At 50.3% G+C, this 27582-nt stretch overlaps 1 protein-coding gene across 1 annotated transcript in view; it reads right to left on the bottom strand.

Annotated features, from left to right (window-relative positions):
* Window positions 1–27582, bottom strand: part of SFXN5 (sideroflexin 5) — a 116759-nt gene that overhangs the window by 39334 nt on the left and 49843 nt on the right. Inside the window, exons 7-10 of the mRNA XM_012646494.1 lie at window positions 14654–14707; window positions 13609–13665; window positions 12223–12288; window positions 1792–1882 (exon numbers count right to left, since the gene is read on the bottom strand). Coding sequence (XP_012501948.1) covers window positions 1792–1882; window positions 12223–12288; window positions 13609–13665; window positions 14654–14707 — 268 coding nt within the window. The remainder of the gene's footprint in view (window positions 1–1791; window positions 1883–12222; window positions 12289–13608; window positions 13666–14653; window positions 14708–27582) is intronic.

The following is a 27582-nucleotide window of genomic DNA, read 5'->3' as shown; positions in this document are numbered from 1 at the left end:
GGCTGCGAAGCTCTTTTCTGAAGCTTGGCCGAGGGCAGATTACATCCCAGCCAGATCCAGTCCAGTGCAGCTGGGCGCTGCCCCCTTGTCGGGCTGCTTCTGACCCTGCAGGCCAAAGGTGAGGAATACCAGTTGGGCGGCCTGTTTGCTCAATTAGGCCCCTTACAAAGTCAGATCTAAAGAGTTATTCCATTAATGGCCCAGGACAGAAATAGCTGAGAGTTCATTAAAAGTGTGGAGTTGCTATAGCAATTATCTGGGTTGGCTGTGGCTTGGCAGGGTAGCTGGTTCTGGGAGTTCATTAGCCTCTGGGCCATCCAGGAGGTGGGGTGCCCAGTAACGATCTCCTACCTTCTCATGGGGGCCTTTCCTATCAATGGAATCTGGTCTGTGGCCTCGTTTGCTCCTCCCACAGGCCTGGGCCGTAGGGAGGTGAGTACTGGCACCTGCATTTTACAGATGGGGAAGCTGAGCCTGGAGGGGAAGAACAGAACCAGGACCACGAGCCTGGGTCTGACTCTAGCTTTTCAGACTGAACCTTGGCACCAGGGAGGTCACAGACCCTCATGCCCTGTGCTGGCACCGCCCCCATCTTTGTCCTCTGGCACAGAGGGAAAACTGGTGTTATGGTTTAAGCACTTGCTTATCCTTCTCTTTTGACAACTAACTATGCACTGCCTTGTGCTGCTCTCAATGTTGCTTATTTCTTTTTGATTTTTTTAAAAAATTACTGCTGGGCATGGTGCACATCGGTAGTCCCAGCTACTCAGGAGGCTAAGGCAGGAGGATCGCCTGAGCCCAGGAGTTTGAGGTTGCTGTGAGCTAAGCTGATGCCACCGTACTCTAACTTGAGCAACAGAGTGAGACCCTGCCTCAAAAAATAAAACAAAATAAAATAAGAGCCAAACTGGGCTTTTTGGCATCCTCATAACCCAGGCCCAGGGCATCCATTATGAGCCCTAAGTCCAGCAAAGACTCAGCTGAAGGCAGGAGACATCCTTCCTACATACACTTGTACACCCACAATCACCTCCTTACAAGAGAGGCCTCTAAAATCCAGAGGGCCACAAGACCCAAAGGCTTGAAATCTAAACTAGCAGAAGCTTCCAACCTTCTTTTGTGCCAGGAACCCCTCTGGCAGTCTGGTTAGGCCTATGTACCCCTCTCAGAATAATGTTTCTAAATATATAAAACCACATACATAGCATCACAAAGGGATTATATTGAAATAAGTTATCAAAATATTTTTAAAATTGTGATATAGTAATAGACATGCTTTTAAACTAATGAATTAAAAAGAAAGATCTAGTGGACATATTAAATATGACTTAATATTGAATATAAAGCATATTTTAAGATCTTTGTAACAACTGTAATGTGACACAAAAATATCTTTGATTTCTATTGGTGACAAAGTCACAGGTCTTGCTTCTTATTGTGGTTTGCTGCCTATATTCATAATGGAAAGAAATGTTAAACCGCAGTTAGAGGTTAGTGTAAATATCTTCCCTCACCAAGTTCATGGGGTCCACTGCATTCTATTTACTGCCCCTTGAGGGGCCTGGGACCCCAGGTTAAGAATTTGTGTGTTGAAGCAGAATCTCAGGCACAGAGCGGTCAGTGAGGCCCCGTGATCCTGACCTCTAGCGATGTGTTTCACTCCAGTTCCCCTAGCCGGTGTCCCCTGGGCATCAGGAGAGATGTGGAAGGACCATCCAGCCCCCTGGGCGCCCTGCAGTCCCCCACACCTGTGCACAGCACACGCACGTCTATGCACTGTGCAGCTCTTACCTACGGCAGGGAATGGCACGAATCTCTGGACGAGAAGGCGGGTGGCTGGAGTGAACTTGTTGGCTTTCTGAACCAGGACGTTAAGGCCCACCTTGGAAAGAAAAAGAAAAAAAAAAAACAACAGAAAATGTGCACAGTGCTGCAGTGGCTCGTGGGAGGAAGGGGGCAGAACTGGAGGGAGAGCAGAGAGAGAGGGGCATGGCTTTCCCCTGCAGTGGCACCCTAAAGCCCTGGCGTCACCTCATAGTGCAGAGCTCCCATGTGGCTAGAGTACCACTGCCCAGTCCTCCCAGGTACCAGGCCCACGAGACAGAGGGAGGGGGTACAGCATCGGACACACACACACTCACACACTCATGCTCACACACACCCACATCCACGGACACTCACACATTCACACTCACACATATTCACACTCACACACATACACACACATACACACTCTCTCACATATACACACATGCACAAACACACTCAGCGGAGGGGAAGGGATGGAACGGTGCAGTGGTTGGGGCTAGCACACATACTCCGCACATAAATTAAATGTAGGAACCCTCATTCCCACCCCGGCCTCTCAGCACCACCTTTCTGAGACCATGAGGGCTCAGGAGGAGACCCGCACACCTGCCCACAGGCTGCGGGCCAAGCAGAGTAGCTCAGAGCAGGACAGAGGAACGATGGAACCGCGCCTGCCTTCACTCCCCTCACCAGGCCCAGGACCCCAGGCGCCCACCCCAGCCCCTGCCTGGGCCTCCTCACTCCATCCATCCGTCGCCCATGCTGCCCTCATCTTTCTAGAGCACAGGACTGCCCACACCTGCTACCACCGGCTCCTCCCACGACCTGCGTGAGAAGGTGTAATCTCCCTCCTGCAGCTGCCCAGCCATCATAACCTCACCTCCCACTCCCCCGATACCCCAAATTTAACCCCATGAGTCCAGTTTGCTGGTCATCAGACGCTACATGAGCCTTCCAGCCCTGGGGCCTTTGCAGCGCTGGTCCCCAGGCCTGGCGTGCCTCCCTCCTCCACTTGGCCCACACCTGTTCTTTCAGTTCTGCCTCCAGTGTTAATGACTAGCAGTGGGACTTAGGGAGGTAAGTCATTTAACCTTTCTTGGCCTCAGTTTCCTTGTCTGTAAAAAAGGGATAGTAGTATCTACAATATCCCAGGGCTATTATAAGAATGTATGCAAAGTGTTGGGAATGAGCTTGGCACATAAAAGGCCTCAATAAGTAAAGCAATATAATAACAACGTCACTGGCTGGGATGGAGGAATCATGCCCTTTTCATCTTTGTCTACTACTAGAGCTGTGCACACCAGCACACAGCACGTGCTCAATAACCTGGTGATTGAGGAAGAAACACAGGAACCAACAAATGCCTGCATGCCGAGATCAGCGAAGGTGGGGAGACGGAGTTCTTGGAGGTTAGGCTAGGCAGAAGAAAAGGTTTCTGGTGGAGAAACAGCATGGGCACAGGCGTGGAGAGAGAAAAGACGAGATGCATGTGGCCGGACCCGGGGTCGGGAGTGTAGAGGTCTCAGCCTTCTGGGTGGCTGGGGAAGACGCAGAGCCTTGGGAAGGCCTCCAGCGCTGCTGGGTGTCTGCAGCAGTCACGGCAGTCGCTGAACAGCAGGAATGGCCCAGCCCAGGTTGCAACTGTGAGACCCAGGAAGACAAGCAGTGACAGCCCACCAGCCCAGGGCAGCCCAGCACCCTGCAGAGCCAGAGTGCTTCCTGGCAGACACGGCCGGGGACCTCAGTGTCTGGTCTCATGTCTTCACGTCCCAGGCTGATACTCAGAGTCCAATCCTTGTCCTCCCTGCTTGCTCGAGGGAAGGCTGGGAGGCAGGGAGACTCGTGGCAGCTTGGAAGTGCCACAGTGGTACAGTGGGGCGGGGATGGGGAGCTGCCAGCCACACTGGGCCCTAATGCCCCTGCCACACAGGTAGAACTCATCAAGCCCAGGTCTCCCCAGCTCTCAGCAGTGATGACTCAGAAATGGCCCCCACGTCCAACCCCAAAAGAAGCGCAGTGAGGGAAAGTGTGGGAGGAGGCAGACGGCTTTAGTTATGAAGAGGAGGGGGCTCGGGAGAAGCCGGTGAGCACCTCCTCCGTGCCGGCCACTCAGCACATGTTCACATGAACTATCTTAATGAAATCGCTACTGCAAGGCTTTTGGAGAGGCCCTTTTTATGGATAACAGACAGGTTCAGAGAGGTTAAGTAACTTTGCCCAAGGCCAGATAGCTGCTTTGAGGCAGGTAAAGCTGGGATTTGAACCCAGGGCCTGATAATTCCAAAGCTTTGCCCTTAAATGCTGTGCTGCTCACTTTCCAATGTCTTCCATCTCAAGGAGCGATGCTTTCAGGTCAGCATGCCATTTAATGGCACATCTGCATAGCAAGAGCCTCTCTGGCAAAGGCCAGCTTGGGGGCTTCCAGACGAGTGGAATAGAGAAGGCGGCTCCTGTCAGGAAAGACAGGGCCCTTGAGCCATCCCTGCCCCCTGCAGCTGGAAGTCAGGAGGTCTGGGCTCAAAACCCCACACGCTCATTCGGGAAGATGCAGGAAGTGCTGGAGGAGGGGGAGCAGGAGCCATTCGAGGAAGTGAGCAGGGAGGCTGGGACCCCTCCCCGTGGCAGCCTCTTACAGGTGGGCGGGGCTGGCATGCAGTAGCAGGGTAAGAAGGACTAGTGGCCATCAGTTGTAGCAAACACTCAGACTTGTTCCCCAGCCCCTGTGAAGCCTTCTCCTCCCTGGTCAGCCATTCTTCCCACTGGCTAGGACTGGCACAGTCCAGAGTGGGTCACCCATCCTATCTCCCCAACTGCAGGCAAGAGCCCAAGGTGGGGAGGAAGAAAGAAGAGAAAAAACAGTGTCCTGGTCCCAGGTCTCTCTGGCTTCCTCTTCCCTAAAGCCCACTAGGGTCTCCCCAGCCTGGATGGGGTGACATTTAATGAGGCAATGTATGTTTCTCAGAGCATGGCCAATATATGTGAGCACAAGGAAGGGGCCAGGAACCAGCAAGGTGGGGAGAGAACCCGGGCACGTGTGTAGCTGTGAGCTCATGAGGAGTCAGTGAGGTCACCCTGCCCACACACCGGTGATGGGCCTTGTGGCAGAGAGGGCACGGACACAGAGGAGGCAAGTAGCCTCTTACCCTCACCCCCCATCAGGCCCCCAGCCCAGGCCTTACTGCCCCAGTGCCTAGAACAGCCACAGCCTGGAAGGAACCCAGGGTAGGCTGCAGACCGGGGGTTGGGAGTCCGTCTGTTCTAGTTCCTCAGGGGCCCTTTGGCCTGCAACATTTGGTGGAGCCCATTAAAATTAAAAAGCCAAGTGGCTGGTGGCTCTGAATGCCAGCTCGTTTTCCCTGGCATGGTGGGTCCTGTTTAAGGGAACCAGCTGGCATTAATGGCACACAACTCATCACGAACAGCAGCTAGCGATCAGAAAATCAGAGCTAATAATCAGGTTTGGGAAAGATAATGAGATATGGAACAATCACTGCTGAGGGTCCCCCAGGGTCTGTTTTAACAGCCTCCAAATAAGCTACAAAATAGAAATTAACCAAACAGGAGCTCCATTTTGGCAGAGGGGGAAAACAAACAGGGTGTGGATTTTGCACAAGAATTTCTAGCATGGACAGCCACGGGGTCCCGGGAGAGGCACGACCCCGGACCCCATGAGCATTAGCATCAGCCTGAGGGAGGCCATGGACCTTCCCTGACCACTCATCTCCAGGCTCTGGCTACCAGGCTAGTGAATTTACCATGGGCAGCTGACGGGAGGACAGAGGAAGAGGAGGGAAGGCCAGCTCCCTGACAGTCCCCCGAGACAGGAAAAGGGCTGACCAGCGCCAAGAACTGTGCCTGGGTGGCAGCTCCATGACATAAAACCTTTAGTGTCATGAGCTATGTGACTGGTGGCTGCATCCTTAAGTACCAAGGGCTCTCCAGGCCACTAGCAGCCTAATTTCTTCAAGGCCAGCAAGGAGCCACTGGCTGGGGCTGGAGCAATGCCTGCATCCCTCTCCCACCAGGACGGCCCCTCCTCACTCCAGCCCGCATGTCCCGCCCAGGTGGATGCCTCTGTTTCCACAGGCTCCAGGCACTCCACCTTCACACATCCAAAACAAAGGTTACACTCCTCCTCACCCACACCCTTCCTCCTCACCCATTCCAGCTAAGCTCCTCATGCCGGAGACCTCAGACCCTTCCTGGGCAGGGGCCTCTCCCGGCCCACATCCAACCATCGCTCGTGGTTCTAGCTCCTGGATATCTTGAATGAGGCTCTTCTCACCCTCTGCTCCCACCACTTAGCACATGTCACCTCTCCCTGGATGACTGCCCACTCCTAACTGGGCCCCAGCTTCCACTCTTACGCCCACCAACCTACTCTCTACAGCAGCCAAAGTGAGCTTCTGAAGATGCATAGACACTTTGGGAGGCTGAGATGGAAGGACTGCTAGAGGCCAGGAGTTCAAGATCAGCCTGGGAAATATAATGAGATCCCCCTGACCCCCATTTCTGCGAAAAAATTAAAAAATTAGCCAGGTGTGGTGGTGCATGCCTGTAGTCCCAGCTACTTGGAAGGTTGAGGCAGGAGGATCGCTTGAGCCCAGGAGTTCGAGGTTATAGTGAACTATGATGATGCCACCATACTCCAGCCTGGGTGACAGAGCAAGACTTTGTCTCCAAAAAAAAAGAAAAAAAAGCATAGCAACCTGCTTAAAGGTATTCAGTGGCTGCTCACAGCATCAAGAGAGCCGCACAGCCCTGCGAGACCTCTCAGCCTCGCCTGCTTGGAAGGCTCCGGCCACCTAGCCACCTAGCCACCTTCCCCTCCCTCCCAGGAGCCAATCCTCCCCAGGGCCTTCAAGCCCTGGCCCCCAGGTCTCCTTGCTTTTCAGTCTCAGTGTCAAGCTCCCTCTTCACTCAGGGATCCCCTTTTACAGTATCTCAAAGAACCTGGAACTTTCTTCAATGCAACTATCACAGTCTCTAAGCATATATTTATTTACCTTCTTAAAAATGTATGAATCCAAGTAACACATGTATCTGATTAAAACAGTGCACAGCACAGAAATATTTTTACCTGTGGACTCTACTAAGTATCCACCTTTCCCAGTAGACTACAAGTGCTAGGGCACAAGGCCTGTTTCTCTCTAACTCCTCACTGAATTCCTGGTGCCCGGTGAAATGACTGTGTGCTTAGTAAATGTTCCTAGAATAAATGAAGTGAATGATTTCTGAAGCCTGAAGGGAAAAAAAAAGAGCCACAAAGGAGACTTGCCCTGTCAGCCACTGCTGTCCACCTTAGCAAACACTGAGCACCACTGTGTGCTAGATCTTGCATGCACAGGCCTAAGAGTCCACCCGGGTAAATCATGTCATCCACTCCGTTCAGAGAAGGGGCCTAGAGGGGGTGGGCCCCAAGGGCATGAGGGCTTCTGAAGAAGGGGATGCCTGACTGAGCCCTGAAAGGTGAGCACGAGGCAGCCAGGTAGGAAGTGGGAAGGGCCTGGCGGAGGTTCCGAGGCATGAAATAGCAGGTTGTCTGCAGGGCACTCAGAGGACAGTTTGCAGCTGGCTCTGCAGACTCTACTGGCACCTGCCCCGTGGGGATCCAAGGGGCCTGGAGAACAATGGAGAAGGGGACCTAAAAGGAGGGATGGCATGTGATCAAAAGTTAGATGGACTCTTGGGTGGTGGATAATAATGTAACCAATGGTCAGGGGTTTGCATGGCTGCAGGATAGGGGTGCTGGGGGTGGGCTGGGGGTGGGCTGGGGAAGGTGAAGGAATCTTTGAAGTACCAAAAATGCCCACCAGAGGGCGTGCTTTGTAGAACAAACTTGGTAACCAAATGGACCCATGACCCTCCACAGAGGTCAATTGTCCTCTAACCTCAGTCAGCCTGTTGCTTGACAATGGGGGCAGCCTGTAACTCTGTCACAGTGGCCAAGAGGCTGCAACAGAATTAGTCAATGGCTAAAGTGCCAGTTAGCTCCAGCTGCAGCTGAGTGGCTTATTTGCTGGCAACAGTGACCAACCATGCCCCTGAACCATGCCCCACGGGGACCAGGAGGTCGGCTGCTGGGAAACCAATTACACCAGACTCCTTCCACGTAGGAGGGGACAACAACTTGTCCTCCCCAGAATAGATGCTGGGCTGCTTTTCGTGTCTGACTCGCCACTGCCAGCATCACCATCTGCAGGCTTCCGAACACTTCAGATGCTGCTACAGGGTCCGTGCAATGGGCCCTCCAACCCCGAAGCCACTCACTGAAAGTAGGAAGACAATGATCTGGTCCAGGAGTCACAGGTACCATCACCCTACCTCCATCAGGCCCCAAGAAGAACCGGCCCCAAGAAGTACACCCTCCACCATAGAGCCAGCCACGCCCTGTCCTGCAGGACATAAGGCATGCTCTGGACCAGGGACAAATCTATGCTGCTTTGACCAGAAAACACAGGCCTAGGGCCCAAGTACGAAGGTGAGCAAAGGGTCTAACCTTGTTACACCTAAATAAGCTCTCAAAAAATTTCTCCCAGTGCCCACTGCTCTAGCGGTCCCTAGGGAGGGCCTTGACACCGGGGGGTGTGGTAATAGTTCCTGCAACCTGGAAAACGGGGAACATGACTTACGCCTCCTTATGCCACAGGGGGAGCAGAATTGTGTGATTAAGCTGGGTAAGGTGTCATTTACTCCACCTCAGTGGCATCTATGAATGGGGGTGAGTGCCTAAGCAGTGCCTGGAGCACTGCGGGTGCTCTGCTAGTGTTAGCTGTCGTGACTATTATTATGATTATTTGCCAGTTTGACTATCAGGGGAACGTGCAGTTGCCAGCGGCAAGGGGAACCAATGGGAGGGTTCAGCCCAGGGATCCCCTGGGACCGCTCCTTGTACTCCAGTGTCTGGTAGTGAAGGTTAAGAGACGACCACTGCATCTCACACAGAAAGGACCCCTTAGGGCCCAGAGCCTTTGGGAAAGGAGGTCGGCATTGTCCCAACAGGGAAAGGCCTCAGCCAGCCAAGACCCAGCTGAAGGGCAAGGGTTTGAGGCACGGGCACGAAACGTCTCTCATCACCTGGCTGCACCAACCAGCTCCCGCCCAGTCATGCAGGACTTCAGCCCCGAGCCTTCCTCTCCAGCCCAGGTTCCCCCTCAGCCAGGATCCTGTCTCCGTGAGGGTGGTACGTGTGCTGGGCCTGCCAAGCGCCCCCACTCCTCCTCCAGCCCACTTCTGCCCACACCCCCTGCAATGCCCAGGTCCCTGAGCACACGTCAGATTCAGGGCTCGGCCTCCTGCCTCCTGCCTCCTGAGCAAGGCACTCGTGTCACTTCACGGCCAGCCCTCCACTCCTCACTCATCATCGCCCCGCCCCCAGCACTCCCCACCTGGCACCGCACTCGTTTTCCAAGCGTCCCAAATCTGTCATGCTGTCCTTCTGCGTGCCTCTGCGTGCGCTGGGCCCTCTCTCTGAAACACTCTGCCCTGCCTTCCCCTGGCTCTCTCTGGTCTGTCCTGTGAGTCAGCCCTGTGTGAACTAGGGGCCCTTCCCCTGGTCCCATGACAACCTAGAGTCACTTTTGTCATAATTCTGACTATACCACAGAGCGTTCTCAGCTTCCCTTCTCAGCATCTTGGAGGACACGCCAGTCTCTGTGGCTCCCAGTTCCTGTAAAGTGCCTGGCACATCACAGACCCCTGATGGGAGCAACGGGTCTTGCCTCCTGTCACCCTGGTGCAGCCAGGGCCCGTGAGGGCTGCCCATAGAAGCGCTCCGCACAAACTCGAAATGAAAGAACAGTGAGGATTGAGAGAGGCTTCCTTTGTTAAAAGACAGCAAACTGTTAGATTTCAAAAATAACTTAAGACGGAATTTCTTTTTTATTCTCAAGCAAGAAGCCAGACATTGCCAAATCTATTTAGAAGGTTCACCAAGAGGCTGCTAATCCCACCCCTGTGGTCCGGCAACCAGCATAAGACTGCATTTGGGGGCATGCAAAAGGGGGTCCCTGGTTCTGGAGGTTGCTGGCCAAGGTCAGGGCTTGCTTGAGAAGGGGAGAGGGCTCTCCAGGGTCTGCAGAGGAGGTTGGCCTCCACTCCGCTCACCCTCAGTCCTGGGACCTGCTCTTGGCCTGTCAGCCCCCATCCATGCCACCTGCTTGTAGGGACTCATTTTAATTAATGCCAGAGCTGGGCCAACCACTGGGGCCGTGACACTTGTTTGCAGGTCATGTCCTCCTAACAGGCTCACCCTGGGAGGGGATTTGTCACTAATTGAAGCAGAGATCAGTTAATGAGGCTGCGGGACCTGGGGTTCCAGAGAACAAGGGAAAGGGAAATAAAATAAAGGCCCTTTCTCCGGAGGTTTTGTGATTTACACACACAAAAGAAAAGCAAGCAAGCTGCAGATTTTCCAAGTCAGAAACTCCGCTCCATCTGCCGGAGTTAGACCCTCGCTGTGTGAAGACGTCAGGCGGAGGGACGCCGCTGCCACTACTTCTCGTGGATGGGAGAGGAGAGGGGCCTCCTGAGGCCAGCAATCAATCAGCAACCTAATTAATAAGTATTTAGGGAGCAGCGCTCCGTGCTTCCCTCTGTGGGGGAGAAGACACAGTGCCTGTCCCTGGCTAACTGGTAATCCAGTTGGGACAGGGCTCGGACCGCGGAACGTCGACAGGACGGGACACCGCGCGAGTGCGAGTGGGGAGGACGGAAGTTTCCAGGACCTGAGGGGAGGGGGAGCAGTATGGGCTGGAGTGGTCAGGGAAGGGCTCCTCAGGGGGGTGCTGGAGCGAGGTAGGGAGGAAGGAGGAGGGCGTTCCCAGCATAGGCACGTTCCAGCACGAGGCCTCATCCCTGCTGGGCAAGACTCCAGCTCTGGGAGCCTCGGAGGGCCCCAAGTCCCCCAGTAATTCTGCTGGGCCTGTCGTCAGAACCCCTACCCCACAAGTCTGGGCTACACTTGCCTGGGGAAGTGGTTGGGATGGGATGGCTGATGGCCCCTTGGGTGGGACAGTGAGGACAGGGGACATAGAGCCCCGAGCTCTTGGAAGAAGCTTAATTTCTATTCCTGGAGCCACAGGCCTGCAGGGGAAGTGAGTCCCAAGACATGAGGATTTAGGAAAGGAAAGAGATCTCGGGCATGAGATGGGATGTCCCACTTCACAGCTATTTGGAGATGACTTGGTCTACATGGGAGTAAAATAAATGAGGCCATTTCAGGACAACCCCAAATCCCCAATTTAGAAGAATAGCAAAATAAACTATGAGGTATGGCATCATGGGTTATTACATAGTTGTGAACAATTATCATACAGTATTCAATTAATGACACGGGAAAGATGCAGAAAGTAGGTTTTACCAAAAGATTATTATATGTAAATTCTTTTTTTCTTTTCTGTAGACAGGGTCTTGCTATCTTGCCCAGGCTGGAGTGTAGTAACTATTCACAGGCACAGTCATAGCTCACTACAGCCTTGAACTCCTGGGTTCCAGTGATCCTCCTCCCTCAGCCTCCCAAGTAGCTGGGACTATAGACACAGGCTACCATGCCTAGCTATGTGAATGTTTTTTGATTTGCATTTTCACATTATTTTTTCTTACCAATTGTATGTATTTATTGTGTAATGAATGAAATGACGAAGCTGTGAAGGGACCCTTTGCCCTCTGGAGTCGGCTGTAGGAGGTCTTCCCAGTGGGAATCTAGAGAGTGCCAGATGGGGGCATGAGGTGGGCTCAAGTGTGGGACAAGGTCCTGGCAGCTTGAGCATCCACTCCGGCTCTGGCCCAGGCACTCACTATGTCACCTACCCTCTGCTCTCATCTGGGAAACAGGGACCCACCATCCATCCTACACTCACATAGTCAGTTTACAAACCTCCCCTACTGAGTAGCTGCTCTTGTCTCAAAGTCCTGTGCAGATTCAAAAGGAGCCTAATGGCCCTGTCTTGAGGAGCTTATAGGTCTTCGAGAAGGACTGGACACACGATTGTGTGATCAAGGTCCCAGAGAGGGAATAACCCGGGAGCTCAGCGAAGGGCAGCTGGCGCACGGGCCAACCTTCCGGGGTCGTTCCCATGCCCTTCCCCTCAGCTGCATCCCTGAGCATGAAGACCAGCTCCTCTGAGAAGAGTGCTAGGTAACCACGGCCCCTCTCAGGACAGACGTGCTGCCCACAGCCCCCACGGGCACTGCCCCACTGCCCTGCCTATCCCCCAAAGCATGGAGTGCCAGTGTGTGCTCTCTGTAAAAGTCTCCTCTCTGCCTAGAAAGCCTGCCCTGGCAGCCCACCTACAGAAGACTGCCGACCGCACCGCTGCCAGCCCTGGCCCTCAGACAAGGTCCCCCTGCAATGCCGAATGGGGCGGCGACACAGCAGGACCAAGAGGAAGGAGGCGGGGAGGAAGTACTCACAGCAATGGAGACAGCACTGATGACAGCGCCCAGGTAGCCCTGGATGAACTTGGATGCCGGTGAAGGCTGGAAGACAGAGGCAGAATTTCAGGCCTGCTCGGTGCCCAAGGCTCCCACACTCCACCCTTGCAAACTGCCCCAGCCAGCAAGAAGCCTCCCTGCCCACCAGCCTGGAAGGTTGGGTGAGAAGGAAGAGGCCAAATGTGGGAACACGTTCCACTTCTGCCCTGCTCTAGAAAGGTCACTGGCAGACAGTGCGGGCTGGAGGTGCAGAATGGCAAGGGCCAGCAGTCTCCGGTTTCGTAAGGCTACATATCGCAAGCAGGCCGTGTGGCGCATGCAGCACTTCCAGGTGCGCGTGCCTGTGGCGAGGCTGGCTCTCACAGGCCTGGCAGCCCTCGCAGCAACTAGGTTTCTATGTCAAAGATGATAGTTCTATCGACAAATACAGCCCAACTTCCAACACAGAAAATGCAGAAAAGCTGAGGAACCTGTCCACTGCAACTGCAGGTTGGAGATGTCTGGGTAAGGTAAACAGGACCCATCCACGCAGAGCTGCACGCGTGTGAAGCCCATGGGAGACTTTGGTGGAGGTTTAGGTGGGGGGATCCTCAGAGCATTGTGCTCCTCAAGTTCCTACGGCCCAGGCCAGCTCCTGAGTCCCCCTCCCTCCCCTGAGGTTAGAAAATGCCAAGACCCTCCCCTTCCTCTAACTGACAGCCCCCTAAAGGGGACCAAGATGCTTCCTCCCCTCCCTTTGCCTTTGGACTGAAGTAAGGGAGAATTGAACAGAGGGACAGGTGGCCTTGCCAGTGAAGCAGGGGCCCAGCAGCCCTTCCTGGACAACAGCAAGTGACTGGGCCTCCACCATGAGCTGTCCTAGGCATGCAGGGAACTTAGGAGAGCCAGTCCTCTCGGACCCTCAGCCCTCAGGAGCCCTGCAGCTTTGTGGCCAGCAGTCGGGAGCTGGGGGCACTAAGGCAGCTTTCAGCAAGTTTGGAGGAAGCTTTGGGGGAACTGGCCCCTGAGAGGCTGACACTGTCCTCATCCACGATCCGGGTGTGAGAGCTGCTCAAGAAGAATTCTGAAGCCAGCGGAATCCATCCTACACTGCCCCCTGCACCCCCACTTAACGGATCTGCTCTACTTCACGTAAACAGCCCCTCCCGGGCCAAGCCAGCCTGGATGCTCCTGCTGAGCTCAGCCAGGTGAGGTCCGAGTCTGCCGCCCCGCCTGAAGGGCTGGCAGCTTAAATAAGGCACCTAGAGGAGGGCAATGCTTAACTGAGAAGAGGCAGCCACCAGTGGTGGCATGTCACACTGTAGGGAGGACAACTAGGTCACCCCACCCTGAACCCCACCACTGGGCAGAAGGCCTGATGCTCACCTTGGTAGCATTGCGGTTTGCATAGTTGACACAGGCATTGTGGCTCTGGTTCAGCCACTGAAAGTCAACAGAGAGAGAAGTCAGGGCAGGAATGGTCACCTCCCCAGAAGCCAGGCCTTGGGCCCCGGGGAGCACTGCACACCCCCAGAAAGACATGGCACTCTGTCTGCAGCTCACAGATGGTTCTCCCACTAGTAAGCATGACCAACTGTCCTGGTTTGCCCAGGACTGTGCTGGTGTTGGCACCAAAAGTCTCGGGAAACCTCTCAGTTCCTGACAAATGGGGATGTGGTGCCGCCCACCCAACAGTCCACCCTGATCCAGAAGCCATCACCCCTCCTGGAATTATGGCATTCACTGCCGCAGCAGGTCCGCTGCCTTTGCACGTCATCCCTAGTATATCACTCTCTGGACAGAAGGTGGCCAGCAAGGCCGCTGGAATGACTGACAGCCCTGCACTTCTTTCAACAATCTCCCAGCCCAGCACCCTGCACCACCTCTAGCGCCAGACACATGTGCTGTCAGGAGTTGTGTTCAGGGAAGACACTCTGGCATTTTCTCACATTTCCTGCCCTTCTTTCCCTGCACAGACACGTACAGGGACGTCCTCAACTATTTTCATGGAACCATGGCCTGGACTGTCTCCAAGAGCAGAGAGCAGGGTCTGTGATGCACTTCACTACCTCGGGGGTAGAGGTGGGTTTACCTTCCCCTACAGATTTGGGCGGGGCTGACATCAAAATGAGGCTGTGGGCCTCGAGGTCACCAAGCATAAGACAAGTGGCCACCAATAAGCCATCATGATCCAGGTGAGGGCACCCAGCCTCCATCACCTCTGTCCAAAGGTTAGAGTGACACATAATGGCCTGAGACATGCTGGCTGCTAGGGACCTGCTCAGTGGGTTCACTGTGCTGGTTTTCCTCCAGCGGCTTCCCGGCTGGGGGAGGGGTTGGGGGACTGACTCTACCCTGAGGGCCTGGACGGGGCAGGGCATCAGGGCAGGGGATTCTTAACCAGCACCTGTGTGTCCCGGGAGACTGTTACCTGCCAGAAGATGGTGGACGCCAGTGTCTGGTTGGGCAAGAGAAGACCGACTACCTATAGGCAAGAGAGAAGAAAGGCTGAAAAAGGCAAAAGAAACATCCTACACTCTCACAGAGAAAAATGACACTGCCACAAACAAGAGCAAGCTGGATCTGCCCAAACTGGCACGACGTGCTCATACAAACGGAGGCCCACGGGGACAGGGTATGTGACAGAGAAAAATCAAGTTACAGAATTATATTGCAGTATAATCCCATTTATGTAAAGAAAAATATAATCTTATCTATAACCATATACACACACACGTATGTGCACATGTCTCTAAGCATGAAAACTCTGTAGCACAGCATGTGCCAGTAACTGTGGCTGAGGTAGGGGTACAGGCTGCTTTCTCACATTCTTTTTAAATGTTTCTGTATTCTTTCTAACAATGGGCATGCATTATTTCCGTAATGGGGGGTGACAAAAATAAACAAGCAAACAAAAGGAATACCTTCACTTCCACTCAGGTAACCTGACCGCTTCTGGCCCTAGCCATCCATAGGATTCTTGTGAGGATTCCATAAAAAGGCCTTCTAGTGCTTTGTAAATACAAAGTTGGGGGAATTTGTATCTGTTATCTTTGAATTTCCATGAAGCAAAAACCTATCCTACATTTAAGCTACCGAATGAAACATCGATGTCTGATAAATATTTTCTGAATGAGCGAAGGAATGAAGGAATGAATAAATACACACATATGGCTAAGTACGGTTGCATAGGTGTGGATCCCTTATTCACAAAGCCCAAATATCACCTAAGACTTAGACTCATTGTTTTTTTGGTTTAGGTCAAGATTCACTGTCTGATCTTGACACTGGCCAAGACCTGGACATCAGGGATCCGTGTGTGTCTCCATTTACCTTTGCAGTGTTTGTGTGCAAAATACATCTACCAAGTACCATTGCATATGGGAAAAATGTGCACAACCATCCGCATATTGACTTATTTATTATTCTTGTAGATAAAATGGCTCTTTGGCAAGAATTTCTGTAAGGAACAAGTATAAACATTCAATACTATGCAGTAAATCAAATTCTAGACATCCTCGCAGCATTAGTAAATCATGTTTTAAACATTAAAATGTTTTAAAACAGCGAACACGCACACACATTTATATTTATTGGCCCATCTCAGTTTGAATAAAATTATATAATCTAACGCTATTCCATAGCTCCAACGAGGAATTATCTTACGAGATTTTTCTTCCAGAACGAGATCCCAATTTGATTTTTCTTCTCAGTGGCAGCTTAGGGAACTGGAGTGAGAACCAGGAGACCCCAAGCCTCAGCCTCTGCTCCGTCCCTGCGTGATCTCTGGTAGAAGATGACCCCTGCTGGGGCTCTACCTTTCTTACCTATAAAGGGGAGAGTTGACCTAAGAGGCTCTATCTCAGTTTAAAATTCTATTCTCAGGTTGTAGGTAGCAGGTGTGGATTCAACAGAGATAGCCCCAGTGTCTGTGATGGGGTCCCACATGCTAAGGAGCATCCCGGGGGATGCAAGACCTCCTCCTAGTTGGGGTCCCCAGTCAGGAGCCAGACAACAGAGAGGAAGCTGAGCCTAGAGGGGGCAGGCATGGGGAGGGGGCATGCACATGTATGTATACACGTGTGCCTGTCTGACTGCTTCCCACAGCCTGAGGAAATTAAAGCCGTTCACTGTTTGGAGCTCAGTTTATCACCCCCCTAATGTGTAGTTAACATGGCGTCCTGTGGACTACACTGTCTTTTCCCTTGAATCCCCGCTGTACCCAGAGCTGTGCTCGGGCCACTGGCGCATCGTAAGATACAGCCGCAGGGGACTCAGCGTATGTGCCAGACACCTGCTGTCCAGCCCATTGCTCTGTACAGTACAGGATCCTCTTGATAAATCCTCTCGGGGGGAATCTTTTCTGGTCTCAGGGTCAGAAATTGTACTTCTGAGCAAATGATTTGCATGTGCCTTGCAGACACTGGGCCACTGAACTGTGTCTCTTTGCCCTGACCATCAAGAAGCTCAGGCCAGCTCTCCCCGGCCACACTGCCAAGTGCACAGACCCACACTGCACGTATTCTGTGCCTGAACCTCACTCCTGGCTTCATCTTCTCTCTCCTTCCCTAACCACCCTTTGTCTCATTTTCATCTTCGCTTGTTTTATCTTCGGCACCATGCATTTTTTAAAGTGATTTCAAGTCTTTTCCAGAACAAACCAGAGCCCTAAACTAAACTAGTACTCAGCCTGTGTACACACACACATTGCCCATGGCTCCGTGACCAGTGAGCTTTTATTTGTTGGACAACCCCCACCTCCTGTCCCAACCTCCTGCCCTAACACGGGCCTGGTACCCACGCCAGCACCTCTGACTATTTAGCACAAGACTCCTCATGCTTTCTTAAAGAGATTGATTGATTGATTTTGCCAAGCATTTCCCCATATGTCACTTACCATAATCCTCACAATAACTCTGGGGATCAGACAAAATAGAGATTACTTTCCATATTTTCCAAATAGGGAAGCTGAGGCTTAGAGAAATTCAGTGATCTGCCTATGGCTTCACAGCAAGCTAGAGAATGATTCAGTCTCCTGATTCCTGGCTCCGGGGCCCCAACTCTCTGATTCTAGGGCAGTGGTCCCCAACCTTTTTGGCACCAGGGACTGGTTTCATGGAAGACAATTTTTCCACGGACTGGAGTGGGGGTCATGGTTTTGGGATGATTCAAGCGCATTATACTTATTGTGCAGTCAAACCTCTCTGCTAATGGTAATTTGTATTTGCAGCCACTCCCCAGTGCTAGCATCACTGCCCCAGCTCCACCTCAGATCATCAGGCATTAGATTCTCATAAGGAGAAACCTAGATCCCTCCATGAGCAGTTTACAGTAGGGTTTGTGCTCCTATGAGAATCTAATGCCGCTGCTGATCTGACAGGAGGCGGAGCTTATGCGGTGATGCGAGTGATGGGGAGCGGCTATAAACACAGGCGAAGCTTCACTCACTCACCCATGGCTCAGCCCCTGCTATGCAGCCCAGCTCCTAAAACACCACGGACTGGCACTGGTCCGTGGCCCAGGAGTTGGGGACCGCAGTTCTAGGGTGCTCCTTCTCCAGCTCATCCCCCTGAGCAAAAAGGAAGAATTCGGTCAACACTCCATGCTATTTATGGAGCACCTCCTGTGTACCAAGTTCCATCCCACTCCCAGTGGAGAACACCAGAGATTATTCCTTAACCACAATAAACACAAAGACCAAACAAGAAAATGTATGAGGACATCACTTACAACACCCGGACATGAAAATGATAAGATAGTTTAATGAGGTACTTGGGTGTGTGTAAGGTTGATAAATTCTATCATCCAAACGAGTTCAGGAAGGGAAAGGTCAGTGTACCCTGGCTATCTGCCGGAGGAGGGGGTAGGATTGATCTGAGGGGTGTGTGTGTGTGTGTGTGTGTGTGTGCGTGTGCGTGTGCGTGTGCGTGTGTGTGTGCGTGTGTGTGCGTGTGTGTACACGGGAGCAGACACAGCCAGGACAGCTGAGAGACTGGCAGAGGGAGTGTGGGGAGGCTGAGGTTAGACGACAGGGAACACTGAGCTGCACTGGCCAAAAGGGGCCCTCAGGAGTCATGCACGGCTGAGCTGGGGGAACAGGTATCCTGCCCTCCGGGTCCTTACAGTCAGGCGGGGACCAGCAGCTCGCGGATGCCAGCCCCATTCCCTATTAGGCAAAACGCAGCACCATCTGCACAATCCCAGGAGCAAGAGCAGATATTTTATAACTTCCTTTTTTCTTTTTAAGTCTAAATTAAAAATAAATGTTCCCTTCAGCTCTCAGATGTATATCTCTGGTGCAACCTGCCCACATTCCCTCCCGCTGCCCTTTCCAGAACATGGCAGGGGAAAGGAAGAAAGAGATGGATAGAGGGAGCCAGTCCACCCAGCTTCAATGCCAGTGGATTGCACCTCTTCCAAGAGGGAAGAGATTCAGGCGTGGCCACGCAGATGGGTGGAGAGAGCCCAGAATGTGGCTGGTACCAAGGAAAGTGGAAGGAGAGGGAAACAGGAGCCAGAAGCTCGGATTTCTAGCCCAGCCTCCACCCTATTTTGCTGCAGGACCTTGGCCAAATCGCACATCCTATCTTTGCTCCCATTTATAGTTCGTAACATGGCTGAAGTCCCCTCTGCAGCTCTGGCAGCCTGGCAGCTGTCCTCCCCGCACATCTGTCTGCACCTTTGCTGTTCCCTTCCCCTCGGGTGTCCAGTCACAGACCCAGTGATGAATGCCCAGGCTCTGGTTGTCAGATGCTGGTGCCAGTGTTTACCAGCTGGGTGACCATGGGCAAGTTACTTGACTCTTTGCGCCTCCCTTTCCTCATCTGCCTCCCTTTCCTCACCAGGCTACTCCTGGTGCCCCATAGGACGGTCACAAGAGGAAGCAAGGCAGGGAGAGAATGTGGCTCAGCGTCTGGCGCACAGCCACTGGAGGTTAGTGTCACTCCTCCCTCCCATCAAGCCCTTCTGTAGCCTGCGCTGGCCTCTCCTTGCTCTGAACCCCACAGTCCACGTCACACAACTGGGCACCAGCTCACTTCCATCTCGTCTCTGAACACAAGTCTTAGCCCTCAAAGAACGGAGCTTCCGAAGGTAACCAGGGCTCTTCTCTCTTCTTCCTGACATCCCCTGAAGCCTTCAGCCCAAACGGAGCCCACGCTCCAGGCTGGAGCAACATTGCAAATTCATTGTTAAGAACATTAAATAACCCTTGGCCAGAGAAAGATCTCTGCTGGACTGTGACAATGACCACCATCACCCATCCCCTCCTGACTCCTTTTATTAATGTCCTAATTGCCTGAGGGTGTTGGCCTTTGGGGTGGGCAGAGATTGAACTTTTGGGCCCGATTCTTCCCAGCTCCCTGCATCCATACCCTCTCCCGGCCTCACCCTGGGAGGAGTGTATCTTCCCTGCGTCTTGGCTCTGCTTGGCCGTAGGACTGGCTTTGGCCGATGGCATGTGGGAGGAAGTGGCAGTGTGGCCGTTCTGAGTCAAGCCTCAGAGGCCTTGTGTTCCTGCTTGCCCTCCTGTGTGTCTAACATCACCACGAGGTGACGTCCCTGGCTAGTCTTCTGGCCGAGGAGGATTAGAGACCGGAGGAGCAGAGTCCAGCCCAGGCCAGCTGACCCTCAGTTGGTCCACAGACCCGCACGAGACGCACAACTGCCTCGTTCAAGCCCCGTCTGGACCAGGCAAACCCCAGCCGACCGCAGATCCTACCGCACAACGCTGAGAATGAATGCTGTGAATGCCACCGCAGTGCTGTGGACGTTTGCTACACACACTATGGTGGCAACAGCTAACCAATACAGGGATTACCACGTGTGAAGGCTGCCTGTGCTGTCCCTCCTGGTCCAAATCTCTACTGTCACGAATATACCTTGAACTAGGTCTTCAGCAAGGATGCTGGTCCCTGGGGCCTTGCTTATCACCCCACCCCACCCGGGGCCACCAGCCCAACTTGGGGGCTGCCTTGGCAGGTCCAGGAAGAGGGGCAGTTTGTGTTTGAGCTTAGTCTCAGGACAGAGCAAAGCAGGGGCCAATGGCACCTATACGACAACCGGCTGCAAGAAAAATCACATCTTCACTTCAGGCCTCCTCCTTCAGGGTATTCTAACCACAGCAGAGAGGTGAGGTCTCATTCTGGGAGAGAGGTGTCCCCAGATATTCCAGTCTGCGTGGCCAGGAGTGGGACGTGAACAACCCAAGACAAAGACAGGTGAGCAAGGCCACTGGCCACAGTTCTGATTGCCATGATGTCTGGACTCAGGGAGGGAACTGAGAGCCCCTGTGCCCCCGGCCACCTCCTATACAAGACCGACTCACGTGATAGGAGAAAGAGTTTTTAGAGTGTGGGAAATCTGGAGAGGAAACAGGGTATGTGTCAAAACAAGCGGGTGGTAAAACTTAAGCCAGGGGAGGACTTCGGGGCACAGAATGATCTTGCTTGCCCGGTTCATGGCAGAAATAACAGTCCCGCTCACCACCGCCCCGTCCCGTCTCTACTCAGCTAATCGCTCCCTCCTCATTCCGCATCCTTCAGGTTTTGGCTTAGTTGTCACTTCCTCCAGGAAGCCTCCCCTGACCCTCAAGATGAGGTGAGATCCTTGCCACATGCCCCCCAGCACCCTGCAGGCCTTCTTTGCAGAATTCACCTCAGTAGTAAGAATCTGTTTACAGTCTGTCTTCCTCGAGAGCTTCCTTAAGCTTGAGAGGGAGACCACATGACGTTCCCTCCTCACGCACCTGGGAGTCCTCACTGGTCAAGCAACGGCCTCCGACATTGTGTCTCTTCCCTCCACACTGACTCACTCGACTCCAAAATGTTCCTCTTCATATTTGATAGACACGCCATGGGCCCCAGCACTCAACAATTTGCCTGTTTTTTCCTTCTACTCTGTCTCCATCTTCTGATTTATGTGGCTAATGATCTGAAAAGTGACACTTCAGTGTATTAGGGTGTTGCTGTTTAAAGGATGCCAGCCGGCTAAAGACGATGTGCCTGTCAGATGAAGGCTCACCTCTGACTGGTCAGCTCCAGCTCACCCCGGGCGACAGCTCTGGTGTGGTATGAGCCAGGCCAGCGCGGCTGGTGTCCGGCAATGCTGGAGGCAGGCCCGGGAAATTTGGGAGTGGGATTGAAATACGTGAAAAGGCAGAGTCAGGGATGAGGAGCGTTGGGAGATGTCAGAAAGGCCCTGGGACACAGCCAAGTCCTGCCAAAAGCAGGCCCTTTGTGGTCCACCCCCACCGCCCCACGCCCCTGGAGATGAAGTGTCCTGCACTAGCACCTTCTGATACTTGGGTTTCTAGGTCCGCATGATTGTCTGTAGTACTAAAATGAAAGGGTTCGGAGTACAGGGTCCAAGCTCTTAGTGTCCCAAGATAGAAATATGATTGACATTTAACCCAAGGCCACCAGGCTCACTGACAAGGCGTTCACTGTCTGCCCTCCTCAGCCCCTGGCTGGATCTGAGGCATTTAGCCCCCGAGAGCTCCAGAAACAACAGGGGCGGGTTGAGGAGGGCAGCAGTGCTGTGGGGAGCTCGGGCTGAGGAGGGAGGCACAAATGCTCCCTGGGACGGCCTCGGGCCCAGGAGGGAAACCCAGTTGCTGGCATCTGAGGCATTCCAGTGGCCGAGGGTGCAGGGCACGGGTGGGGAGATGGGGAGGGCAGGACAAGGGCCAGACCACGGGGGCCAGGCCTGGCCTGCTTCTCCCCAGCCACATTCGTGGAAAGGACAGTGCGACACACCTCTCCTTGGAAACCTGGGGACGGAGAAGCCATTCATAAGAAGCGACCACATTGGTAGGGCTCTTCTGAGAAGATACCCGAAGAAAGGGAGCAATGAACCACGGTAGCCTCAGAAACAGCCTCAGTGCACCGGCTTAGCCGCTGTGCTTATGTATAAATTGGGATCTCTTTGCCGCACACCGAAGGGGGAAAAGTTCCCATCTTCAAATGTTAAGCTTAAAATAAGACACTACATGGGTGCCAGTGGATCTGTGAAATCTGCTGACTAAACTGGCACCAGCCTCTGGGAGAAAACCAGCTCGTTCCTCCTGAGCTCTGAGGGTGAGCGGGGTGGGGGCGGGGCGACTCGCAGGCAGAGCGGGAACAGCGTCGGGGGTCAAGCCGGGATGTTCACCTGGGCAGAAGGCAGCGCGAATGCGGTTTCCAGAAGCTTCTAGTCGAGGCACCTGCCAGCCTTACTCGCCCCTTCCCTTCATCACTCAGGGACCCAGTTCCTAGCACATTCGCTGGCACCCTCGTTTCTATTTTGGTAAGCATTTCTAGTGGCTTCTGCATGCGTGTATTTCTTACCCACTCTATCAGACCAGGGGCTTTCCTAAGGTGTGGACTGGAACCTTCACTCCCCTTCAGACCAGGCGTTTGCTGAAATGTTCAGTGTTACCAGGTCACAGCAGGGCCTTGGAGGAGCTGATGGAGCCGGCGGGAGCCAGGCCTTGGGTGGAAGTGCTGGAGCGGCCACCATGCCCCCTCCACACAAGGCGAGGCCCAGTGAGTCGTGTGTTGCTTGTCCACACCAAAGTGCCAGGATGGAAGGCCACAGGTTCTCCAAATGCAAAGGCTCCGCTGGGGACCTGGCCTCTGGACCGGCTGTTCTGCATCTTGGGCTATGGATATTTGGGGCTACAAGTGGGGGTGGGTGAACACTGTCATTTTGGCCCTGGCTGCCGTGGAGGCCTGCTGGGAGGTGGCCCAGGTCATGCTGCCGGTTTCGCCTCTATCAAGTAAGTGCCCGCACAGGACTTCAGGGGCCGGGGCACCCTGTTCTCACCCCATGTGCATTTAGTCACCAAGGGCTGTTTGCTCAGGCCGGGAGAGGATTGGTCCTGATAGGATATTCACAGCATCTGCCTCGGCAATGATCCCCAAACAGCAAGGGAGCGGATCAGCACCCAAGTCCCCAGGCTGCCTACAGGCCACAGTGACCCTGCTGTAACCGGCTTGTCTTGAGTAGGACAAGGAGAGAGTGAAAAAGTACAGAGTGAGCCTCAGTAACACCTTGCGAGCTGGACAGTGCCAGCATCTCTTGGCTTAGCCAGTTCATCCCAGTTGACGGCAACCGGTAACTGTGTGAGGGTCCACTTGGCCTCTAAGGGGAAAATGAGCCCCACATTTGACTTTTGCCATTTCAAACACCCAGTTCTCTGCTTTGGCAAAGAGGTGATACTGCCAAATGATATATCTTTTTTTAAAGTGTTGATGGAACATTCATAAAAATTATTATGGCACTCTTGTTTGCCTGCCTATTAACCATTCTTCTCTTCTTTCTTACTAACAGAATATCCCTATATAATTGGGGATAACTATATATACCCAGCTAAATTCTACATGAAATGTAAGCAGAACTGTTATATGGAACTTCTAAGAGGGCTCCTTAAAGAGAGCTATCTCAGTTGGGAGATATATCCTTTTACTCCTCTCTTCTTTCTCCTCCCTGGAATGTGAACGTGATGGCTGGAACTCCAGCAGCCATCTTGGGCTATGAGGTAACTTTAACAACAGAAGGCAGTACTCAAAGTGGTGGTACAGCAAAATGGAAGTCTGGGTTCCTGATGACATTATGAGGTTCTGCCTACCTCTAAACTCCTTTGACATGAAATAGAAATAAACTATTTTGTTTAAGCCACTGTTATTTTGGACTTTCTATTATATGTAGATGATTCTAATCCTAACTTATATAATCAGATACTATGCTACAAAGAAACCACAATAAATCCCAAATGGCAGAATTGTAGAGCTCACTCTACAATTAACATAAGCTGGAAGGTAACAAAATAACACATTTTTAAAAACCCACTCGCTTATAATTTAAAAATGCTTTCTTCTGACTAATAGACTGAAGACGATTTGAAATTTTAATTTCAAACTTATTTAGAAAACAATAACATAGGATAACTATATATAAAAGCATATTAGATACAGCTATTCTTAGATATATTCAGAAGCAAATTCTCAGCCCCAAACACTTTTATTAGAAAGGAAGAAAGAGAATAAATAAACTAAGCATTCAAGGCAAAAAGTAAGAAAACCAATCATAAACAAACCAAAGAGAAGAAAAGGATATTATAAAAACAAAAGCAGAAATGAATGATTAGAAGATAAAATAGAAGAACTGATAAATACATCCAAGAGCTAATTCCTAGACACAACTCTCACAAATCCAGTTATTTTAATAAAGGGGATAGGGGTTAGGAGTGGGACTAAACCCAAAATCAGTCAAAGGAAAGATCATTATATTTTTTAAAAACCCACATCTAAAACTTTTCTGTCATAAAGACACCAGAGACTAAGAAAAAAACAGCTGAAGAAGAGATTTTCAATATAAAATTCAAAGGATTAATATCCAAAATATATAAGGAACTCTTATAAATCAATTAGAAAAATACAGCCCATGGAAGAATGGAAAGGGTGTGAATAGGTACTTCACGGAGGAGGAGATATAAATGGCCAATAAACAGATGAAAAGAAGTGCAATCTTTCTGGTGTTCAGGGAAATAAAATTGAAAACCATAATGAGAAGCCACCCCTTCCCCCATTAGATTGGCAAAAACGTTAAACAATGAATACCAGTGTTACAAAGGTGTGGGAAAATACAGCCTTTTCAACGGGAAATTTAGTAGTATCGATTAAAAATGTAAATGTACATAGCCTTTTATGCAGTAAATTCACTTTCTGGAATATGCCCTGGGGAAATCTTCATACTTGTACTAAAAGAGCTTTACGAGGATTTTCCACAGCACTGTTCTTTCTAATAGCAAATAATCAGAAACAACCTAACCCATCACTAGGAGAGATACTACTACCCAGCAGAAAAAATGAACAAATGAAAAAATAAATGAAGCCGATCTTTATGTAGGCAAACTACTAAGTGCAATGAGGTAATCATAGATAAGTAAGTATATTGTTACATTTTAATGCAAAAACCCACAAAACAAAAAAAAATTTAATTATGATTTATGTATATGCGAATGCCTAGAAAATGCCTAGAAGCTCACACCAAACCTCTCACAGAGGTTACTTCTGGGCACAGGTTTGGGGTGGAGGGTCATCCATAAGGACTTTTACTTTTGCTTGTGTTGTTTAAATTCTAAGCTGAGAGAACATTCATGTATTACTTGTATAACTTTAAAAATATTCTTTATAAAAAATTCTTGGTGGTGATATTTTTGAATCCCAAAGAACATATTCATGTATTACTTGTATAATTTTATAAAATATACAGAGAAGCTTTTTTTTCCCCCTAAATCCTGGAGATATTTCCAAACTCCAAAGATAAAGAGAAAAAATACCAAATGATTCCAGGGGAAGGGGGGAAGTTTACCTAGAAAAGAAAAGAGAATCAGGCCAACTATTGTTCATGTATGAAAGGGAAAAAAAAGACATTTCCAGATATGCGAGGATTCAGAAAGTGTATTGCCCACATAGTCTGAAAATTATTCAAAAAAGTATTCTGGCCAAATATAAAGCACACACACACACACACACACACACACACACACACACACGAAGCCTAAGTAATTGTGAAGTTTAATATGGGTGTTAAGAAAGGCTTTATATCTGATGAGATTCCAGATTATTTCCAAAAATTTAGCAGATGTATAGAGGTAAAATGTTCAAGTAGAGATTAGAGTAAAATGGTATGCTTAAAGGCTCTTGCTGTGTGAGTAGGGTTGGGGAAGTCATATTTATTATTTGATTCTTGGTATTTATAGAATATCTATAATATAACCTTTCTATACTGCAAAATATTACAGACAAATGGTAATTAGAGAAAATTAGGATTTTCCCCTTCCAAATTACTTCGGAAACCAAAAGGACCGATGAAAACTATCATTCCGTACACATCAGGAAAAGAAGTACAAACAATAACAAAGCTTAATAAACAAGCCATAAAAAAAAAAAAAAAACCACTTGATGGCTGGGATAAGTGGTTACAATAATCAGTGGCAAAATGATATGAATGGGTTCCATTTATTGTTAAAATTTAAGACAGTATTTCTCAAACTGAGTTAATAAAGTAAAATTTAGCCAGATTTTGTCTTAAAGAGACATATAATACAAAATGACACAAAAATTAAATCACTCTGATATAAAAGTATAGGCAAGTGATACAGAAGGCAAATAAACGAAACAGGAATAGAAATATTAATATGAGATAAATAGAATTCAAGGCGAAAATATTCAGTAAAACAGATTGTGTATGTGTGTGTGTGTGCATGTAAGAAAAAGAGAGATGATAACATCAAGGAGACAAAACTATCATGAACACACCAAACACCACTGCACTGAAACGTATATTAATACAACAACTGAAGAAATGCAAAGAAATTAACATAGGCACACATAATTACAGTGGAAAGTTTATAATCCTTTCTCAGAATATTTCAGAACAATACAGTAGTTTCCAGACAGCAATATAAAAATAGGGATGTGAATAATACCTCTCGATACATTTATATATGTATAAAATGAAATATTTCAAGGATACAGAAAAGTCCAGAGGATAATATAATGAGTATCTATATATGTCAAATCTTATCATTTTGTCAAATTTTCACAAAAATTTTAGCTTTTTAAAAAGACGAAACTCTATAAATACGAATGAAACACTCCTGATGTGCTAGATTTCCTTGCTTTCCTTTCCCCCGAGGTAATCAGTATCATGAATCTGTTACTTATTGTTCCCATGAGTGTTTTTATAGATACATGAAAAATGTACCCATAACTATATATAATATTGCTTTGCATATTTTTGAACATTATATAAATGACATCAGAGAGCATTACTACTCTGCTACTATTTTTTCATTCAACATTCTTTTTGAGATTTATCCATATTCATAAATGTAGCCCTTGTTCATTATTTTCTTTCCTGTGTTAAGTATTCCACTGCATGACTAAACGAGGACTTAGCCATTTTCTTGTTAAGGGAATTTCAGTAGTTTCCAATTTTTTGCTATCATAAACATTGCTGCAAATACTTTCTTTTCATATTTAAATGTGGTTCTGTGTACCAGGTCAGGTCAAGATCTAACTTTATTTCTTTTCCATATAGGTGGCCAACTGTCTCAGCACTATGTAATAGATGGTCCTTCCTTTTCCCCCACTGATTTATAATGCCACCCTTGTCAAATATCGAGTTTCCATATGGGCATGGGCACGTTTCCAGGTTTTCTATTCTGTTCCATTGATCTGTCTGCTTATCCCTGTATGAAAACCAAACTGTCTTATATTATTTGTTAGGGTGAGTCCTCTCCCACCACCTTATTCTTAAAAATTGCCTCGGCTTCCAATATATGGTGCTATTAAAAAAGAAAGAAAGAAAATT

The sequence above is a fragment of the Propithecus coquereli genome, unplaced genomic scaffold (genome assembly GCF_000956105.1).
Source record: "Propithecus coquereli isolate 6110/MARCELLA unplaced genomic scaffold, Pcoq_1.0 Scaffold243, whole genome shotgun sequence".
NCBI classification, from domain to species: Eukaryota; Metazoa; Chordata; class Mammalia; order Primates; family Indriidae; genus Propithecus; species Propithecus coquereli.
Note: the sequence above shows the minus strand (reverse complement) of the source record. Positions and strands in the feature narration are given on the sequence as shown.